The following is a 12,384-nucleotide window of genomic DNA, read 5'->3' as shown; positions in this document are numbered from 1 at the left end:
ACACACGGACTCGCAACGGAGCAGTTTGGTGTGCTGTTGTTGTTGTGATGGTGGGTGGGCGAGGAGCGAGTGCAACCACGGGTGGAGGTGGTGCTGGTGGTGCTGGACGAGGTGGGGTGCGGTCTGGAAACAAGCGGCGATCACCGCTGCTCCGTGCTGGGGGCAAAGGCGTGTCATTTCCGTCGACTTCGGGCCCCGCGGCTGCGTCTGACGTGTACAACGAGGATTATCGCCGGCGCCACGCACGCCTGCACCACCACCACGTGCTGCAGAACGAGACAGCCTGGTCCGTCATGTGCTCCAGCCTGTCGTGGAAGATGCTCTCGGTGGCCCTGGTCATCACGCTTGTGCTCTACGCGGCAATCCTCACCACGAGCAAGCAACCCACCGGCACTGGCCGCTCGGTGGTCGCCGTGCAGAACGACGCACAGCCGGGTGTGCTTGGGCGGCACGGTGCAGCGCTCAGCAGCGGCTCGGCAGGCCAAAGCATATCCGGCAGCAGCGATGGCAGTCAGAGTGGGAGCAGCAGCCGCAGCAGCACTGGAATCAAGACTCATCACAGCAAGGGCAAGAACAGTTTCAGTGCACACAAGCAGAGGAAAAAGGCCGGCGGAGAGCAAAGCAACAGCAGGATACCGGGCGTGCCAGAATCCAAGCCCGCAGGTGACGAGCGAGTCACACGCAAGGGATGCTCCGCCATATCCATGCCGCCGACCACGGAGGTTGGCATCTTCTTCGACTGCAACCTCAAGCGGGCGCCGTCACGTCTGGAGCAGCTCACGCGCCTTCAGCTCCTGGATCTTGGCAGGAACGGGCTGACGACTGTCCCGCAGCATGCGCTGTCGCTGCCGCAGCTGGAGATTCTGTTTCTCAGCGGAAACGAGATTGCCAGCGTGGAGGCAGATGCGCTGGCAGCGGCGCTAAAGCTGCGCGTGTTGAGCTTAAAGGGCAACCGTCTTGCCACGTTTGACGGCCGCGCGGCGTCTCCACACCTCGAGCAACTCATCCTGACCGACAACAAGATCACCGAGCTGGTGGACCTGACGTTCCGACGCACGAACCTTCGCAAGCTCATGCTCACCCGCAACAGCCTCAACCACCTCCCACGCGACTTCACCGGCATGCGGCGGTTGGAGCTTGTGCGTCTCTCCCACAACGAGCTCACCGCGTTGCCTGCAGGCATGTTCAGCATGCCGCGGCTGTGTTGGGTGGCGCTCGCTGGGAACCCTGTGCTGGGGCAGGCACCAGCATCTCAGCAGCCGCAGACGATTGACGCGTCGCAACTCAGGATGGGAGAGGTGCTGGGCGAGGGCACGAGCGGTGTTGTGCATCGTGGCACATACAAGGGTGCTGCAGTCGCCGTGAAGCTCTTCAAGTCGCAGTCGTCTGACGGCAGCTTTTGGGTGTGTGAACATGCGCGTGCGTGTGCGTGTGTGTGTGTGTGTGGGGGGGGGGGGGGGCTTTGGCATGTGTGTGTGTGCGTGCGTGTGTGTGTGTGTGCGTGCGTGTGTGTGTATGTGTGTGCGTGTGTGTGTGTGTGTGTGTGTGTGCGTGCGTGCGTGTGTGTGTGTGTGCGTGCGTGCGTGTGTGTGCGTGTGTTTGTCTTGTAGTGTGCATGCTACGCATGTGATTTGCTTTGCTTCCTGACTGCTCACACCCTGTCTATATGTGATGGTTTAAGGATGAGATGGCAATTGCGAAACTGTTTCGACACCCCAACATCACAGCCGTGCACGGCATCATCACCAAACCACAACCAGGTGAAGCGCCATTTGCATGCCTGCAAGCAGCAATCGGGCGTGTGTGCTGTTGTATGCGTGTAGCATGAAAGTGCATGCGTGTGTGTTCAAATCATCAGCTTCAACGGTTGAGCCACATCGTCGACATGGCTGCTGTTTGCCGTTTTGTTTGTTCATCACTCCATCATTCTCACACAATCTCACACAATCCACTTCGTCCGTATGCCATTACATCCTTGTGATTGCGTTTGTTGTTGTGTTGCCGTTTTGTTTTGCCTGCAGGCATGGTGCTGGAGTATCTCAGCGACGATTTCCAGCCGCTGGCTTCACCGCCGGACGCATGGACGACACTGCGCTGCACATATCCCGCAGAGCTCGAGCTCACGCCGCAACACACCCTCGCCATACTCGCAGGTGCAGGGGTGGTGTGACGCAGCGTGTGTGTGTTTGCATGCGGGGTTTTTTTTTGTGTGTGTGCAAGTTCATAGCAGGGCGGATCTTCTGTACATGTGCTCACCATCTCTGTGCGGTCTCCTGCTCTGATCAGCGCTTGCCGATGCCCTGGCGCACGTGCACTCGCACCAGGTCGCACACGGCGACATCTATGCACACAACATCCTCTACAACCCCAATACAGGTGGGGTCATGTGCTGTTGTGCGTGTGTTTGCAACTCTTGAGGAGCGAATGCGGCAGCACGAACTGCGCACATTCCATGATGCACCACCTCGCTCACTCATCCCCCCACCGCCATTGTGATTGCCATCAGGGGAAGTGCGGTTGTCTGACTTTGGGGCGGCGTGGTCGTATGCAAATCTGCCTCCGTCTGACCATCCCCTCATTGAACGGCAGGAGATGCGTGCCTTCGGCATCTTGATCAAGGTGAGATGGTGGTGGCACGGCCATGATGTGTGATGGAGCGGGAAAAACGAAAGGAGGGTGGATTGTACACATGCACATGCTTGAGTTGTTTGGCCCTGTCTGACTGCCTCTCTGTCTCCCTGTCTGCCTGTCTGTCTGTCCGTGTGTGTGTGTGTGTGTCTGTGTGTCTGTGTGTCTGTGTGTCTGTCTCTCTCCACACGCTCCTTCCCTCGTTCACACACACGCATGTCAATTCCTCAATCACTCAAACCGATGCAGGAGTTACTTGCACGCACGCACTTCTCCACGTCCTCCCACGTGCCAATTCGTCGAGTCTTGAGCGAAGTGGCGCAGGACTGCACACTCGCACTCGTTGCCCGGCGCCCGAGCTTTGCTCATGTCGCAAACACCCTCACCGCCCTCATGTGAACACGCGGTTTTGTGCGTGCGTGTGTGTGTGTGTATGTGCGCGTCACGATGGAACCACGCCCGTTCTTGGCATGATGTAGAGTTGGTGTTTAATCAAACCAGTCCAGCTAGAAGCGAGCCAAGCGTCAAGCGTGAATCATGTATGCACAGGTGCAATCCACACCGATGATCGCTTTCGCAGCGAACGACCAACCAAGCGGCCGAGCAAACAAACAGCACGGCAGGAGCATCAAAAGCGTGCTGCTGGCAATGTGACGAGATGAGCACTCAGGCAGACACACACACACACACACAGACACACACACACACAGACACACACACACACACAGACACACGACACACACACACACACACACACACACACACACACACACACACACACACACACACACACACACACACACGTCACATCACGAGCTCTGCGGTGGTGGGAGGTCGATGTTGACGGATGCGAGTGCCTCACGGACCCAGACCGGGTAATTGTGGTCTGGATAGTTCTCAGCCATGAACGTCGTCACAAACGCAGGGAACGTGCCGTCGATAATCGCCTGTCGTGCATTGCCCATCAGCTCAAGCTGGGACGATGGCATTGGTAATGGTAATGGGGGTATCAGTTGCATCGGGGAATGCACACACACACACACACACACCCACACCCACACACCCACACACCCACACACCCACACACACACACACACACACACACACACACACACACACACACACAGGCACCCACACACACGCACACACACCCACACACGCACGCACACACACATAATCGCAATTGCAATTAATCACCACCCCCTCCCCCGGCACAGACCTGAAATGCAATGTTGTGGACGGTGAGGAGGTGGCATGCGACAGGCTCCTTGTTCACGATGCAATGCAGATGCGCGCGTGTGTAGTCGCGACACGTGGAGCACGTGCACGTTTCCGAAATAGGGCGGAAGTCGTTTGCAAATTTCTTCTGCTTCAGGACAAGTTGTCCGTTTCGCACGAGCGCGTGACCAAATCGCTGTCGTTGCGCGACGTGATGCAATACGGAAATACGGACGGAAAGGGTAAAAGCGTGGATGAGTGAGTGAGTGGGTGAGAACAAGCGTTCATGTGGTGGCCATGTTTACACATGAGCGCAGTGTGCACAAGCACACATGCTCAACGATGACAACAACAACTTAAACAACAACAACTTAAACAACAAACAACTTAAACAACAACAACTTAAACAACAACAACAACAACAACAACAACTTAAACAACAACAACTTAAACAACAACAACAACAACAACAACTTAAACAACAACAACTTAAACAACAACTCAAACAACAACAGCAGCAACAACAACAACAACTTAAACAACAACAACTTAAACAACAACAACAACAACAACAACAACAACAACAACAACAACAACAACAACAACAACTTAAACAACAACAACTTAACAACAACAACAACAACAACAACAAGCGTTTGATGACGACGCCTTTTGCTCACCGCGGTTCGTGTTGGGAAGACGCAGTCGAACATATCCACACCGAGAGCCACGCACACAACCATATCAACGGCATAACTGCCATGATGATGTAGCGGCGGTGGTGGTGAAGGTGAGGTGAGCGGAGCGAGTAGCACGATGAAGGGACGGTAGTGTTGATGAATATCGCGCTGCAGAGCCAAGCGCTGTGTGTGGAGCACGTCAACACCAGCAGAACGCACAATGCCTGGCAGAAGTCTGACGACAACACTCACAGCACTCGAACAAACCAACAAAACAAACAAACCCAAAGGAGACAGCCAAGGGCATCCCAACCCAGCAGCAACACGACGCCAGCGAGCGACTGCAACAGCACTCACCCAACGCCCATGCAGTAACGCGGCTTGCCATCTGGAAGAAGATCAGCGCTGACTTTGACAGCGCGCCAGAACGCATCCTTCTCCTCCCCGCCACTGAGGCCGCCGATGGCATAGCCAGGCAGGTCACGGGCCACCATCTCGCGCACACACTCGCGACGCAGGTTCTCATCAAGCCCGCCCTGGATAATGCCAAAGAGGTTCTGGCGGTCGGGGTGGCGGTGGGCCTGAGGGCACGAGGGGATGATTATGGAGAGTGGCGGATGGTTTGTGAGTTGTGGCTCGTGTGTTGTGGGTTGGTGGTGTTGGTGGTGGTGGTGGTGGTGGTGGTGGTGTGATTGAATGAGCGTGCGTGTGGACGGTTAAGGGGGTGGTGGTGAGAGATGCATCAGCAGTCGGGTTGGTTGTGATGGTGACTGGTGATTCTGGTGATGAGTGGACCTCGATGCATCGGTCGAGCCAGCGGATGGAGCGGTGCATCGCTTCCTCCACGCGCGGACCTGGGCAGCGTCATGTTGGAGTGAGGCCATATGATCACAAGCAGCCATGAGCAAATGCACACATGGACACAGGCACACACGTGAGAACACACACGTAAGCAAATGCACACACACACACACACACACAAACAAACACACACACACACACACACACAAACAAACAAACAAACACATACAGACACACACCTGTGACGAGCGAGCTGACAACGTCGTCGAGCTGCATGATGATATCGGCGCCAATGACGTTCTGGAGGAAGATGGAGTGTTCCGGGGTCAGCAGCATGTCGCTGCCGTCGTGCGGTGAGCGGAACTTGACCCCTTGCTCCGTCACCTCGCTCAGCGCCAGCAGCGACACCATCTGAAACCCGCCGCTGTCCTGCATGTTGGGTTGAGTTTCGTTGGAGGGGGGGGGGGAATTGAAGGTTATGTGGTAGCAGGAAGCATTGCATGACGGTGGAATTGCTTGTGGTAGTGTGTGAATGTGTGAATGTGTGTGTGTGTTGAAGAAGTCAGACGCAAGAGGAGGTGTGGGCTGCCAAGACGGCGCAAGGACAAACCCACGTACACGCACACGCATACGTACACACGTACAAACACACATACGTACACACGTACAAACACACGTACAAACACACGCAAACATTTACGTACACGCACACACGTTCACACGTACACGCGCACACACATGCACGTACACAGGCACGCACAAACACATATGCACACATACACACACAAAGCACGCTCGAACGCACAGTGAGGACGGAGCGCTTCCAGTTCATGAACTTGTGCAGGCCACCGGCTTCCTTGAGCACGTCTGGGCCGGGGCGTGCGCCAAGATGGTATGTGTTGGACAGCATGATTTGGCAGCCGACAGACTCAAGTTGTGCCGGCGTGATGCCTTTCATTGTGCCCTAACGCAGTGCGCCACAATTACGGACGGCGTCATTGTAAGAACAAAGGACAAAACAAGGAAAGAGCGCACAGCGAAAACCTGAGGCGTGCACAACAAGCAAGACACTCACGGAGCCCCTAGCACACATACACAAACACACACGAACAGACACTCCACACAAACACACATACACACTCACACCCACAGACACCCCTCCCGCACACACACTCCACACACACACACACACATGCACACCTGAGTTCCCACTGGCATGAACACTGGCGTGCTGACAACACTGTGTGGCAGAGTCATGTTTGCTGCGCGGGCATTGGTCGTGCAGCATTTCGCCACAATGTCAAACTGCAACGCCGATCTCTGCGCCATCCTGTGCATCCAACCCCAACGTCGTGCTTGTGCGAGCTTTGGGTGTGTCGGGTGTTGGCGTGGTGGTGTGTCGGGTGTTGGCGTGGTGGTGTGTTGTGTGCAGTGCGTGTCCGTGGTGTGTTGTGGTGCGTGTGCTTCCTCCGCGTTTACCGGACGTTCGAAAATCTACGTTATCTTTCGTCATTTCTCTACAATTGCACCGCCAATTTCGCGCCAACGAACGAGACAAGCAGCAAGTCGACAACGCAGCAGCCACACACGCACACACACACACACACACACAATCCATCTGTTGTGAAGGCGTGGTGTTGCGGTGTCGAGTGGGGGTTTCATGTCAACCTGAGCACAGTGCTGTAGCAGCAGCAGCAGCAGCAGCAGTTGTCGTGCGGGCAACGTTGCACGAGCGTGCTCGCTGCACAACTAACGACACGCACAGACAGCACCCACCACCACCACCACCACCACCACCAACAGCGCCATGGTTGGTGGTGCATCGCCCACACCTCCTGAGCGGCCGCCGGCACAGAATGCATCGACAGAACAACAAGCAGCGTCTTCGCCTCAGCCACAGGCGCAGGCGAATCTGGAGCAAGGGCAACGGTCAGAGCCACAGCAGCCCCAGCAGCCACCGCAGCAGCAGGGCGGGTTGTCCAATCGCCCCTCGACTCCAACGCCATCCGCAGCTCAGACCACAGATGACGCAGATGACGCTCAGCAGAAGCAAAGTGCTGGCAGCGGTACAGACGGTCAAAAGGCGGAAAGGCCCACCACCACCATCACCACCACCACCAAAGACCAGGGTGCCACCGATGAGGCTGAGGATGACAAGAGCGATGATGACGACCGATGGAAAGGCATGGCGTCGAAGATGGGGCTGCAGCTGAACGACGTCAAGGCCATCATCAGAGAACTCGTCTCGAACGAGGCTGTCATCGACTACGCAGTGCAGCAAAGCAAACGCCTCAAGCGAAGAAAGAAGAAGAAGAAAAAGGAGATCAAGCAACAGCAACAGCACCAGGACGAGAAGGAGGAGGCGCAACAGATGTCTGGGCAAGGGCGCTCCACTCCGAGGAACGGTGATAATGGTGTTGATGATGGCGACGATGATGACGATGCCGATGCCAGCGTGTGGGAAGATACAGATGATGATGACGACGGCGGTGGCGGTGATGACGATGAGGACGATGATGATGATGATGACGACGATGACGATGATGACGATGAGTTTGAGAGCGACTCTGACGATGATGGAACGGAGGCGTACAGCGAGCTGAGCTTTGACGAGAACGACGACGTGCTGAACCTTCCCATCCTGACACGCGCGCAGAAGATGGAGATCTTGCGGAGTCGACAGCAGCTCGAGGCGAACAAGACAGCGGCGGCATCATCAACAGCAGCAAGTACCACAGCGACATCAACAACAACAGCAACAACAGCCGCAGCGACGACAGCAACAGCTGGAACTTCGTCAGTGTCCATGAGAGCAGTACATGCAGGAGGAATTGAGGCAGCGGTCAGGGGAGCACTCGCACAGACCAACGCGCAGACAGCGAGTGGTGGTGGTAATAGTGGTGGACGGCAGGCCAGCGCGGTGAGCAGTGCAACAGAGGCATCAACCACCGCAGCTGCCGCTACAGGCAGTGGTGCACCGCAATGTGAAATGCAGCCGACGACGACGACCACCACCACCACGAGTACCTCGACCACCAGCACGACTGCACAGGGAGGCAGCACCAGTTGTAACAGCAATGCGAGCACACCCGTCCCGCTCATTCGCTCCCTGCATCCAACCATACCCAGTGGTGCACCTGCCAATACACACACAAGCACACACATGACAGCAACAACGGCGACTGCAACAACAACGACAACAACAACTGCTCTCGGAACAGCGCAAAACGCGCCCGCTGCCGTGGCTGCTGCTGCTGACGACGACGACGACGACGATGATGATGCCGATTACAATGCTGACGAGGAGGAGGAAGAGGAAGATGATGATGATGACTTGTTTTACGATGACGTGCGGACGAGTGACACTGGATTTCCGACAGCAGAGACTCCAACGCCATCGTCAAGTTCGCGGCATCTCACACCCCTCATCCCTCCAACAGCGTTGCGTGCAAGCACAAACGCAACACCAACACCAGTATCATCATCATCATCATCAGCAGCAGCGGCAGCAGCGGCAGCCAGACAAACTGCTGTGCTCTCAACACCTCAAGCTGGCACCCACTCCACGGATGACGGGGATAAGACGCCGACACCGGCCACAGTAAACGCAACGCCAGCATCAGCAGAGCGGGCAGACGCGCAGCAGCCCCAGGCGCTGAAGCAAGGAGCAACAACAACAGCACAAGAAATGGCACCAACAGCAGCAACTGTAGCCACACCAACAACAGCAACACCAGCAACAACAACAACAGCAGCAGCAGCAGCACAATCAGCGCTGCCATCGCTCCCACTCGGCCGTCAGCGAACACCGCAGATGCAGGGGCGGTTTTGTCTCGTGTGCGAACGGTACACGGTTGTGAAGCAGCGCTGCACGCGGTGCGGGGCGTACGAAGAGGACTTCTTCTTCTCCCTGCCAGATGTGCTGCACGCGCAGTCGCCGCCACCGCTGCTGCCGTCATCTGATGCCATCACCACAACCACGTCTGCTGCCAGTGCTGCGCCATTCACGTTGCCTGCAGCGTCAGCGCCAGCAGCACCACCACCAGTTGTAACGGCAGCAGGGGATGTGAATGCACATGCTGGCGTGTTCACGCCCAGCCCCAACACTGGTGCAGGCACTGCACCCACGACCACGAACACCACATCGGCTCCGTTGTCAACGGTGCCCACCGCCCCAGCAGCTCCCGTGCTGCCTTCTCCAACAACAGCAACGGCAGCATCAACGGCAGCAGCACCTGTACTTGATCACGCGGACACGCTCTGCTCGCTCGATCTCTCGCTGCTGCCGTCGCCGCCACACCCCAATGCCGCCCTGGCACCACCACACTCAACGGCTGCATTGGGAGCACCACCACTATTACCACCACCATCATCAGCAGCATCAGCATCAGCAGCATCAGCAGCAGTGGCAGTGGCATCTGGAGGAATGACGGGGCAGCACGCACCGCCGTCGACCATCAACTCGGCGTTCTCTGCTCTCTTTCAGGTATCACATATGAATGTGAATGTGGTGCTGTAAACGATTGGCGTGGTGCTGGCGTGATTTGCGTTTCCTGCGAAGCTCCTGGTGTTCATGGCACTAGTCGCTCAATATTCATGCATGTTCTCGTGCTTCTCATCTTCAATTCGCTCCCATTTTCGCCCACACACCTCACCTTGCATTAACACACTCGCACACATGCGCTGTGTGTGTGTGTGTGCGTGCGTGTGTGCGTGCGTGTGTGCATCGACTCAACGTTGTTGCCTTTCACTCCGCACCATTTCATCTCATTTCATCAGCTGGACGAGCCGCCCACAATCGCAAAGCGCACCCGGTCCCAATTTCCGCTCACAGACCTCAGCCTTGACGACCTCGAAAGTACGAACACACACACACACACACACACACACACACACACACACACACACACACACACACACACACACACACACACACACACACACACACACACACGCTGTTTTTTGTGTTTACATGTACGTCTGTTTGTCTGGGCTGCACTTGTGCATTTGTTTCATTTTCTCATCTTCACCAACGCACTTGCGAATTACACCTGTCCTGTGATTTGCGGTCTCATACTGGCGTGATGTGTATGTGTGTGTATGTGTGTGTGTATGTGTGTGTATGTGTGTTTGTGTGTGTGCTGCGCGTCTACGGTTGTCGACGTGTGCTTTCGTGCGCAGTGCCGCTCGGCACGAGCAACAAGTTGTGGTCGTCGCTGCCAATGGACGGAGTTGACTCTGATGATGATGTCGCCTGGCTTCGATTCCTCCACGGTACACACGTGCTTGCATCCATTCAACAACGTGCACACACACACACACACAATGAGCACGCATGCGCATGATTGTGACCATGGGATTGCCCACTGTTTGTCGTGTGGTTTTTGCTTTGTTTACATGTGTTGTGAATGTGTGTGTGTGTGTCCGAATGTGTGTTAATGTGTGTGTGTGTGTGTTTGTTGCTCTCTTACGCTCAGATCCTCGCAGCACGGATGACGACGACGACAACGACGATGATTTCCGTTTCTCAATCGACGAGATGACGCTCTTTGTAAGTCCACGCGTGCTGGCAGACATGTGCTTCCGCGACAAACATCCATGTTCACCATCAAGCATGTACACAGTTCACTTTCCTCGCTTGCATACATGGGCTTGCGCTGGCACCAAACGCACCCCTTTCCTCGCTAACATGTTCTGAGTTTTACGTGAACCTGTCTTTCGTCTCTTTGTGTCTCTGCGGGTGCGTTCGTGTCTATGTGTCTGTATTTATGATGTGTGGGCGTGCAGGACGCAGTTGAAGAGGCGGAAACAGAACGACTTCGCGTCTCACGTGCGTGCACATGTGGTCATGGGATGGTCCACATGCACGTTGACTTGCACGCCGCTTGCACTCACGCAATAGCACAGAACAGAACATTCATAGCCGTACCTGCATGCAAGCAATCACACACACACACACACACACACACACCCAGAGCAACACTCGCAGTCGTGCTCAAAGCTCACGTTGCTCTTTCCATTCTTCATGTGTGTGTGTGCAGAGAAGGAAACGCTCGCACTGCGAAAAGACACGACGGTGCTGCTTCGCGAACTCGGCGCGTGAGTAACAGACACTGCTGATTTGTTTCCATCCACTTCCATACACACACGCACGCATGCACACACGCACTTCTTGTTCATGCACACACTCGCTTGTGCTCCCAATCACATGACATCCTCCCCTCCTCCTCCTACTCCCCGTCCTCTTCCCACACATACACACACACGCACGCACGCACATGCATACACACACATATCCCCCAAACATGTACACGGTCAGGCAACCGGAGGATGTGCTGCTCGTGTCACCAAAGCGACGACGAACACCACACCACCACCACCACCATCGCCGCCATCACGGGGCACACGTTGGCGCAGCGGCGCGTGTGCTGTCTCCACCACGAACGTCACACAGCCAGCGGCACGCACGCACACACACTGGGTCACATCGGGGAGCGAGGTCAAGACACGGCGCACCCATAGCACCACCACCATCATCATCGTCATCGTCATCGTCATCAGCGGCAGCGAAAGCGAAAGCAGAAGCAGAAGCAAAAGCTGCTGCGGAGAGGAGAAAGGAGTGGTTGAGAGCAAAGCGGCGGCAGCGAAGGATGGAACGCGAAGCAAACGATGACTGGTCCCTCTTCCTGTTCGAGGATGATGACGATGACGACGATGATGACGGCGGCGGTGGCCACGGCGTGCGGGGTGTGGCGGCCAGCACTGCAACGCACCATGCACATGGTCACGGGCATACACAAAGAGGTCGTGATGCAGCCCTGCAACGTGGATACGCTAACAACAACAACAACAACAACAACAACAACAACAACAACAACAACAACAACAACAACAACAACAACAACAACAACAACAACAACAACAACAACAACAACAACAACAACAGCAACAACAACAACAACAACAACAACAACAACAACAACAACAACAACAACAACAACAACAACAGCAACGGCCATGCTGAGAGCACCGCCGTGGTGGACAAGGAGAACCAGAA

The 12,384-nt window shown here is 55.7% G+C and overlaps 5 protein-coding genes across 5 annotated transcripts; 4 read left to right on the top strand and 1 right to left on the bottom strand.

Annotated features, from left to right (window-relative positions):
• Positions 1–3: 3 nt before the first annotated feature.
• Positions 4–3,033, top strand: PTSG_07158 (serine/threonine protein kinase). Its single transcript, XM_004992522.1, has 6 exons — positions 4–1,403; positions 1,682–1,760; positions 2,022–2,153; positions 2,287–2,376; positions 2,507–2,619; positions 2,878–3,033. Exons 1-6 carry the CDS (start codon positions 48–50, stop codon positions 3,025–3,027), a joined length of 1,920 nt encoding a protein of 639 aa, XP_004992579.1. The 5' UTR covers positions 4–47; the 3' UTR covers positions 3,028–3,033.
• Positions 3,034–3,437: 404 nt separating this feature from the next.
• PTSG_07157 (queuine tRNA-ribosyltransferase 1) lies at positions 3,438–6,670 on the bottom strand (the record flags this gene model as incomplete). Its single annotated transcript, XM_004992521.1, has 8 exons — positions 6,528–6,670; positions 6,133–6,291; positions 5,567–5,756; positions 5,322–5,380; positions 4,884–5,107; positions 4,527–4,602; positions 3,848–4,042; positions 3,438–3,602 (listed from the first exon to the last, which is right to left on the bottom strand). The coding sequence occupies exons 1-8, from the start codon at positions 6,663–6,665 to the stop codon at positions 3,438–3,440; spliced, it is 1,206 nt and encodes a 401-aa protein (XP_004992578.1). The 5' UTR covers positions 6,666–6,670.
• Positions 6,671–7,134: 464 nt separating this feature from the next.
• On the top strand, positions 7,135–8,162 carry PTSG_07156 (uncharacterized protein; the record flags this gene model as incomplete). Its single annotated transcript, XM_004992520.1, has 2 exons — positions 7,135–8,123; positions 8,153–8,162. The coding sequence occupies 2 exons, from the start codon at positions 7,135–7,137 to the stop codon at positions 8,160–8,162; spliced, it is 999 nt and encodes a 332-aa protein (XP_004992577.1).
• A 979-nt stretch (positions 8,163–9,141) lies between these two features.
• PTSG_12539 (uncharacterized protein) lies at positions 9,142–9,572 on the top strand (the record flags this gene model as incomplete). Its single annotated transcript, XM_004992519.1, has 2 exons — positions 9,142–9,308; positions 9,443–9,572. 2 exons carry the CDS (start codon positions 9,142–9,144, stop codon positions 9,570–9,572), a joined length of 297 nt encoding a protein of 98 aa, XP_004992576.1.
• Positions 9,573–9,753: 181 nt separating this feature from the next.
• PTSG_07155 (uncharacterized protein) lies at positions 9,754–11,430 on the top strand (the record flags this gene model as incomplete). Its single annotated transcript, XM_004992518.1, has 6 exons — positions 9,754–9,813; positions 10,107–10,185; positions 10,509–10,601; positions 10,805–10,878; positions 11,115–11,157; positions 11,369–11,430. 6 exons carry the CDS (start codon positions 9,754–9,756, stop codon positions 11,428–11,430), a joined length of 411 nt encoding a protein of 136 aa, XP_004992575.1.
• Positions 11,431–12,384: the final 954 nt, after the last annotated feature.

This window comes from Salpingoeca rosetta (genome assembly GCF_000188695.1).
Source record: "Salpingoeca rosetta unplaced genomic scaffold supercont1.16, whole genome shotgun sequence".
In the NCBI taxonomy this organism is placed as follows: domain Eukaryota; class Choanoflagellata; order Craspedida; family Salpingoecidae; genus Salpingoeca; species Salpingoeca rosetta.
Note: the sequence above shows the minus strand (reverse complement) of the source record. Positions and strands in the feature narration are given on the sequence as shown.